This window comes from Setaria viridis, chromosome 7, assembly GCF_005286985.2.
Source record: "Setaria viridis chromosome 7, Setaria_viridis_v4.0, whole genome shotgun sequence".
NCBI lineage: Eukaryota > Viridiplantae > Streptophyta > Magnoliopsida > Poales > Poaceae > Setaria > Setaria viridis.
The window spans coordinates 34215406-34224364 of record NC_048269.2 but is presented as its reverse complement, the minus strand read 5'-3'; the positions used below and the strand labels follow the sequence as shown (position 1 = coordinate 34224364).

General features: G+C 53.1%; 1 protein-coding gene across 1 annotated transcript; it reads left to right on the top strand.

The window, feature by feature from the left end:
- Positions 1 to 3002: 3002 nt before the first annotated feature.
- Positions 3003 to 8151, top strand: LOC117864935 (protein HEAT STRESS TOLERANT DWD 1). The gene is made up of 14 exons (XM_034749002.2): positions 3003 to 3026; positions 3137 to 3190; positions 3374 to 3480; positions 3575 to 3653; positions 4166 to 4339; positions 4464 to 4562; positions 4728 to 4896; positions 5046 to 5149; positions 5236 to 5375; positions 5463 to 5535; positions 5994 to 6106; positions 6200 to 6317; positions 6471 to 7168; positions 8016 to 8151. The coding sequence occupies exons 1-14, from the start codon at positions 3003 to 3005 to the stop codon at positions 8149 to 8151; spliced, it is 2088 nt and encodes a 695-aa protein (XP_034604893.2).
- The last annotated feature ends 808 nt before the right edge of the window (positions 8152 to 8959 follow it).

The window sequence follows — 8959 nt, the reverse complement described above, 5'->3', positions numbered from 1 at the left end:
ACGGGGCCGGCCGCCTGCAGATCCGCGCAGGCCTGCAGATCCACCCGAGGGGTCGGGCGGCCCGAGCCGCGGAGGGCGCGACTGCGCGAGGGGACGGGGACGGCCGCCTGCAGATCCGTGCCGCGCCGCGCCGGCCTGCAGATCCACTCGAGGGGTCGGGCGTCCCGAGCCGCGGAGGGCGCGACCGCACGAGGGGACGGGGCAAGGCCGCCTGCAGATCCGTGCCGCGCCGGCCTGCACATCTACCCAAGGGGTCGGGCGGCCCGAGCCGCGGAGGGCGCGACCACGCGAGGGGACGGGGCCGGCCGCCTGCAGATCCGCACCGCGCCGCGCCGGCCAGCAGATCCACCCGAGGGGTCGGGTGGCCCGAGCCGCGGAGGACGCGACCGCGCGAGGGGACAGGGACGGCCGCTTGCAGATCCACCCGAGGGGTCGGGTGGCCCGAGCCGCAGAGGGCGCGACTGCGGGAGGGGATGGGGCCGGCCGCCTCCAGATCCGCGCCGCGCCGGGCCGCGCTGGCCTGCAGATCCACCCGAGGGGTCGGACGGCCCGAGCCGCGGAGGACGCGACCGCGCGAGGGGACAGGGATGGCCACTTGCAGATCCACCCGAGGGGTCGGGCGGCCCGAGCCGCGGAGGGCGCGACCGCGCGAGGCGACAGGGCCGGCCACCTGCAGATCGGCGCCGCGCCGCGCCGGCCTGCAGATCCACCCGAGGGGTCGGGCGGCCCGAGCCGCGGAGGGCGCGACCACGCGAGGGGATGGGGCCGGCCGCCTCCAGATCCGCGTCGCGCCGGCCTGCAGATCCACCCGAGGGGTCGGACGGCCGGAGCCGCGGAGGACGCGACTTCGCGAGGGGACGGGGACGGCCGCCTGCAGATCCGTGCCGCGCCGCGCCGGCCTGCAGATCCCCCCGAGGGGTCGGGCGGCCCGAGCCCCGGAGGGCGCGACCGCGCGAGAGGACGGGGCCGGCCGCCTGCAGATCCGCGCCGCGCCGCGCCGGCCTGCACATCCACCCGAGGGGTCGGGCGGCACGAGCCGCGGAGGGCGTGACCGCGCGAGGGGACGGGGCTGGCCGCATGCAGATCCGCGCCGCGCCGCGCCGGCCTGCAGATCCACTCGAGGGGTCGGGCGGCCCGAGTCGCGGAGGGCGCGACCGCACGAGGGGACGGGGCGAGGCCGCCTGCAGATCCGTGCCGCGCCGGCCTGCAGATCTACCCAAGGGGTCGGGCGGCCCGAGCCGCGGAGGGCGCGACCGCGCGAGGGGACGGGGCCGGCCGCCTGCAGATCCGCGCCGCGCCGCGCCGGCCTGCAGATCCACCCGAGGGGTCGGGCGGCACGAGCCGCGGAGGGCGCAACCGCGCGAGGGGACGGGGCTGGCCGCCTGCAGATCCGCGCCGCGCCGCGCCGGCCTGCAGATCCACCCGAGGGGTCGGGCGGCTCGAGCCGCGGAGGGCGCGACCACGCGACGGGACGGGGCCGGCCGCCTGCAGATCCGCGCAGGCCTGCAGATCCACCCGAGGGGTCGGGCGGCCCGAGCCGCGGAGGGCGCGACCGCGCGAGGGGACGGGGACGGCCATCTGCAGATCCGTGCCGCGCCGCGCCGGCCTGCAGATCCACTCGAGGGGTCGGGCGGCCCGAGCCGCGGAGGGCGCGACCGCACGAGGGGACGGGGCGAGGACGCCTGCAGATCCGTGCCGCGCCGGCCTGCAGATCTACCCAAGGGGTCGGGCGGCCCGAGCCGCGGAGGGCGCAGACTGGGCCGCCCGCTTAATCCCGACGGCTTAGACCATGACAACTCAGATAAACATTCATTGCATTATCGACGCAGCAACCTTATCGTACATGTACGACCGAAGGGAACAATGATGTAAAATAACAAAGGAGAGAGAAAACGGTTGTATTTTCAATCCAAAACACATAGCAGTCCTGAGATTCAGTGGATCAAAATGATGCAATGATGCAGTAACAATATGTGTAGTCATTTAAGCGTTTTTCACATGCGACCGCTTCATCCAAGTAGCTACATTACACCCAAGATGCATGAGCAGGTAGCACTCTTTGACAGCAAATGGTTTCAGTTCTCTATATATGATACGATTGTATTATGTGTGTGGCACTGTGCAATGAAAGTACCAAACATTACCGTATGTATGCTACCAGATAAATCACGGCCAGTATGCCATCATCGGCCGAATTAACTATGTCTCTAAATAATTTCAATAATTGAAATAATTTTATATTTGTTATTCTGACGAACATTTATCCATCTGTCCACGAATATTATTATGAAAAATTATGTTTTTTTTTCTTTTAGGTAAACGTTGGGCTGTGCATTCATTAGGACGGTCATGTCTCTAATTGAATTAGTGTGGTTTATATTTGTCATTCTGATGAACATTTATTCATGTGTCCACAAATATTATTATTCTTCTTCATTTTTTCCCAGCAGTAATGTGGAGTTGTTTAATAAATGAAGTTTACGAGACATGTGGTTAATATTTCACTGTAAAATTGTACTAATATTGTCCATTTCTTGAAAAAGTTGATGTGGACTAGATCATTAAAAGAATATTAGAGTAAGTGTGGGATGTATTTGTCTTATGGGCCAAATTGAGATAAGTTCTGGGCTTAATTATCTTAAGTGTTTGTCTTATGTTTTATTCATTCTTATGATATTGTCTATTATGCTTAAATTTTTTAGGCCTTGTTTTATTGTGTTTTTAAGTCCAATAATAATGTGAAATTATTATTTAAACTAAGTTATGATTACATAATTAGATTTAATTAGAGAATTTCAAGGTCATAATAATTTTTTGCCTTTTTAACTTACTTGGGCGATGAAGTTAAGTTTTAAGAGTTTATGTTTTCTTTCCTTATCTTTAAAGATCGAGTTCTGCCTCTCAAGTCCAAGTTCTCCCACCTCTGCGGCGCTCTGTCCTGCAATAGTTTATTGATTTCTTTCACTCATGGGTCGCACCATCAAGAAGGCCAAGAAGGCTAAATGACTAAATCCAAGAAGACCAAGGTACCATACAAGATACTATTTCTGGAGCTCCAATTGATGCTTGTTTCTTCAGCTGTTTCAGTATGTTCTTTGCTTCACTTGCCTAATTCTTCTGTATTTCTGGGATGAAGAAAGTTGAAGCTTCATCGTCATCTAATCCTGTGGTTGCCTCTGGTCCGGCCAAGGTGAGGAAGAAATTTCCTATCCTTTTTTTTCACACAGCCGGAATAGTGATGTTTGCCCGAAAAGCTACGCCTAATGAATCGCCTTTGTGCTTTGAAGTTTTTTTTTTAAGTTTGTTCCTTTTCTAAGATGATGCATATTGTTTCAGTGTGCGAGCTATACCCTTAATTAGTGCTTCGTCTTAGGTCTGGCAACCGGGTGTAGATGCACTGGAAGATGGGGAGGAGCTCCAGTTTGATCCTGAGGCTTACAATTATCTCCGAGGGTTTAGCATTGGCTGGTCTTGCTTGAGGTAATGTTTCCCCGCATAGGGCATTGTTTCTTTATTTGGGTGTAAGTTAAGGCCAATATGTGATCCATTCTCAATGAATAACCTTCCGTTGCAGTTTTGATGTTGTGCGCGATCAACTTGGACTCGTCCGATCAGAGTTCCCCCATACATTCTATGGTGTTGCTGGAACACAGGTTGCGTTACTCTTTACAACTTCAAAACCTAGACATTTTTACTTCTTGACTTCATGTCTTTCACATATTTTTTTTTACTTTTCTAAATTATCGTTTCTACAGGAATATTAATTTGTACTATTGCACCTGTTCTTCTATAGTTTAATTTTAATTTTGCAGAAAATGTCAGCGGAACATGCTATGGTGTTGCATGTTTGTATTTGTGTTCTTATTAAGTTGTTTTTTATTTGAAAAGTGTGCCATTGCTGATTCTAAGCTCAAAAGAGAAAAAACGTGCCAGAAACTTGTGGGCATTTATACCCTGATTCTTACTACAAATTGTAATTGATTGCGAATGAGCGAATTTGGATCATTAGAAGTTTAATTTGAGCATAAATTCATCAACTTTTATGAATGAATTGGTCTTCCTCTGGAAATTTCAGCTTAAAGGATGTCAAAAGATTGGTGGAAATGCAAATAATCATTAAACATTAGTTTTGTCTCTCTGAGTTTGGAGCTAAACTGTTCTTCAGGCTGAGAAGGCTCCATGGAATTATATTGGCATTTTCAAGCTTTCTAACATAAGTGGGAAGAAGCGGGAACCTATACCACCTTCAGCAGTTGATGGTGACACTGATGTGGATAGTGACAGCAGCAGCGATGAAGAAGATGAAGAAATTAATGAGGATACAAAGCCCATCTTACATGTATGTTTCTAATCAAGATCATAATTCTAAACTATGCCACAAAAATCAAGGTTTTTCATTATCTAGCAAGTAATGCTGATACACAGTTTGTGATGTGTTCTGTTGCTACATTTCAATGTACCAGCTAAAAAAAGTGGCCCATGCGGGTTGTGTAAATCGGATACGCTCAATGACTCAAAAACCACATATATGTGCTACATGGGGTGATACTGGTCATGTTCAGGTAATTCAGTTCTTACCTCACACTTCTTTTTCAGTTATTGTGATCAATGGCAATCTAAACCTGTCATCTATTCTATATGCATTGTATTTCTTTTTGAAAACCTGTCCAGAAACAGAATGCACTATTTTGACTTTTTTTGTGCATTGCCGGTTGCTAAATATGCAGGTGTGGGACTTGAGCTCCTTCCTTAATTCTTTAGCTGAGTCAGGGGCACCTGCACCCAAAGAAGATGACATAATCCACAAACACTTACCTGTGAAAGTATTTAGTGGCCATAAAGATGAGGGATATGCAATTGATTGGAGTCCGCTTGTTGCTGGAAGACTTGTTTCCGGTGTGTACATGATCTTGTCCATTTCACAATGTTTGTCATCTAAAATGTTTTGATGTGGTTCTCTCTATTCCATGTCCATAGATTATTGGTACCATTTAATTTCGTGTATAGATATTTTGATGGAATGACTTAATGATTTTTCTATGCAGGTGACTGCAATAAGTGCATTCACCTGTGGGAGCCAACTCCAACCAACTGGAATGTAGATCCAAATCCATTTGTTGGACACTCTGCAAGTGTTGAAGATCTTCAGGCATGCCACTGAATGATGCATCATGTACCTATTCATATGTTTCCTTGAATGTGATTGTCTCAACTAATATAAGTATATCCTTGCAGTGGAGTCCCACGGAAGCCGACATATTTGCCTCTTGTTCTGTGGATGGTACAATAGCGATATGGGATATACGTACAGGGAAGAAACCTCGTATGTCTGTCAAGGCTCATAAAACCGATGCTAATGTTATCTCATGGAATAGGTATATCCACTGGAAAACTCTTAACCTTATGAGTACTATAACTTCTGCTGCATAGTATTTTACACATGTTCTGACTTGCATTATCAGGCTTGCTAGCTGCATGATAGCTTCAGGGTGTGATGATGGCAGTTTCTCAGTTCGTGATCTTAGATCAATTCAGGTATTTCCTCCTTGATATATCAGAATTTTCTATGCTTGTGAGTTTCGGTGTAACCAACTTGACATTTTCCTTAATTTGTGTTTCTATAATTTGCTCTAAATTGGGCCCTGTTTGCCTCTGTGCAATATGTGGAAAGAAAATTACACATGATTGGGTGTTCCGAAGATATTAGAAAATGAATAAACCATCTAATAGATCAAAATCTATAAGCTACGTTTTTGCTACTAGATTTTTGAAATAGATAGCCTACAGTAGATATTTGCATCATTGCTAGTATGTAAATAGTGCACTTTGCACAAATCAGTGCAGCTGGTTACCGTGGTGTAGTACCCTTGTCATGTTGCCCAGTTTATCTTGACATATTCGGCTATTTGTATTGATGATAGTAATTGTGGTTATGTACTTCTTCACTATTGCTTGTGAATCTTTTTTCTTTATGCTCTCTATTGTACTGGTAGGAGGACTCGTTGGTAGCACATTTTGAGTACCACAAGAAAGCAATTACATCTATCGAGTGGAGTCCACATGAAGCATCATCATTAGCTGTAACATCCGAAGATCATCAACTCACGTAACACTCCCTCCTCCCTGTTTTAGATCCACTGGATTGCCAAAATGTTTTCCCAGTATTTGCTGACACCTCTCATGAATTGTCTGGATTTAGAATTTGGGACCTTTCATTGGAAAGAGATGCAGAAGAGGAAGCTGAGTTCAGAGCGAAGATGAAAGAGCAGGCAAATGCACCTGAAGATTTACCCCCACAACTTCTCTTTGTTCATCAGGTACTACTATTAAATTTTTCTCTCATTTTATCACGATGGCGTTAGAAATTAACCGACTTATGGCCTCACCGTTGGTGGCTGCATCATTTTTCCTGCACAGTTCTATTGCTTGTAAAGAGTGAAATACATGACCCTGACTGTTTGTATGAGCAGGGCCAGAGAGATTTGAAAGAACTGCATTGGCACCCACAGATACCCTCAATGATCGTATCAACAGCAATTGACGGACGAGGCCATCGTGCCCTGCGACTTCAACCTCATCACGGACGTGGATTTCCGGCAGCTCGTGGACAGTGTGCCGCAGGGCGCGACCTTCACCATGGTGTCCGACTCTGGCCACAGCGGCGGACTCATCGACCAGGGGACCTCGCCGTCGACAGCCGTGCACCACCAGCTGCTTCTGCCCGCGCCCGCTTCCTCCCGTACGCCGCCGTCGTCGGCTACCTCTCCGGCGCCTCGGGTCTCGGCGCGTCCCACCACGTCGCTGACCACCTCCTCGCGCTCTTCGGCGCTGACGCCAGCGACAAGTTCCACCACCCGCGCCACCACGACAGCGCGCCGAGCCCCGACGGCGGGATCCTGCTGAGCGGGTGCCAGACGGACGAGACGTCCGCGGACGTGTCGGGGGACGACGACGAGGCGGCGGGGGAGGGGGGCAGCAAGGCGTGCGGCGCGTTCAGCAGCGCGGTGCAGGCCGTGCTGGCGGCGCACCCGGCGCCGGTGAGCAACCGGGAGGTGGTGACCCGGGCCAGGGAGGTGCTGCGCGAGAAGGGGTTCGAGCAGCACCCCTGCCTCTACTGCAGCGACGCCAACGCCGACGCGCCGTTCCTCTGCCAGCAGGAGGAGAAGGAGCCCGCCGCCATGCCCGCGCTGTGAATCTGTGATTTGTGCGAGTGTGATCTTAATTACGTGTGGATATGAACACATACGAACCATATCATGATGATGACATGCCATTATTACTCTGCTTACCAGTAATATGTGACTTTTCATGCCATTATTACTCTGCTTACATGTAATATGCTCGGCTGTGACCACCCGTGTGACCGTGCACTGCCGTCATCGACAACACACGAGCTCGCGGGCGACGGGGAAAGATCGGTGCTCGTGGCGCGGTGGATGACAGTGTTGCGGCCCGGCCAGCACGTCCGGTGCGGGCGTGCAGCGCGGACGTCGCCGCCCGGCTGGCGCGCAGCCCCGAGCGAGGCCGCCGTGCCGGTGGTGCAGCGCTAGGCAATGATGACGGATTAACGGCCTCGCCGAGGTGGCAGGCGCATGCAGAGTTCGTTATATTTGGACGACATGCTGGAGCCGTGTACTGGGCGGACGTGCTCACTGCCGCCGGCTCCAAGAGTACTTGCTGTTGGCACGGCCAGCAACGTCAGCCGGGCAACGGGCCTCTCAAACACACGTGTACATTTAGGTTACGGACGCAGATTCCGGCCAGCTGTCCGGCCATCTTTCTTGCCCCTGGCAGCAAGTTCGATTTCCAGAGGTACATCAAGCGTTGCGTTCTCTTGAGGACGACTTCAAGGTGATCAGCCCTCCGCATCTTCCTGTTCCTCAACGTCAACGGGTGTTTCATTTTTATGCCCTGAGAAAAACCTGACTGTTAAGAAAAACCTTGAAGGACTGAAGCTGCTGTTTCATTTTTATGCCCTGAGAAAGCAGTTTTTTCATTTTCTCTGTTATGTGCAGGAAGCGACTCCAGCCACCACCGGCGACCGACTCGCTCGCCGTGTACTCGGCGGGCGTGCTCACCGCCAGCGACCGACTCGCTCGCCGCTGGGCTCCAATATTAATCCGTGCTCACCGCCGTGCCGTCGTGGTTTGATGGCAACGGTGAACGGCCAGGCGCCTCGATGCAATGCTTCGTACCACGTGCTCGACGAGCTGACAACGTACGTTGCATCCAAAGGTCGGCGGCGGCCATTGGCGTCCTCGAGCTCGGGGATCGGCTGGCCTCCTTCTCCTTGGGCCTCCGCGACGTGCTCACTCGATCGAGCGTCCGCGTCTAGAACCTTCTCTGGGAGGCGCGTTCATCCGGGCCGCCGCCGCTAGGCATGCATCCGTGGAAGCGGGGGGGGGCCCACCCTGTGACCTGGCAATAACAGAATCACACTCGGGGATTCAAACGAGGATCCCATGTCCAGGCTGTCTCCCCTCCCCTCCCCTCCCCTCCCTTCTTCTTATACGACGTCGAGTGCCCCCAACCCCATTCCCTCCCCCTAAACCCCCTCGGCCACCGACCACACCACCCCCACCACCACCGGGCCACCCCCACCCACCAATCCGACCGAGGCCGCATGGGGTCTCCCCTCGCCGGCGCCGGCGCCGCGGCGCTCAAGGACCGCGCGTGGGCGCTGCTCCATCGGACGCCCCAGTTCGTTGATGCCGAGAAGTTCCCGGCCGGCATCCACTACGCCGTCAAATGCGCCAAGCCGCCGAAGCTCTCCGAGCTCTCCATCAGCCGGGCCCGGGCGCTGCTCGCCGCTGGCGACCATGCTGAAGACGTCGTCGGGCGCGTCCTGTGCACCGACGGGGAGAGCAACATCCTCGTGGCCGTGTGGTCCGAGTCGGAGGAGCAAGGGCGTCCCAGCAGCCCTCCACGCCTGCTCGTCTGCCGCCCCGGAAGCGGCTCG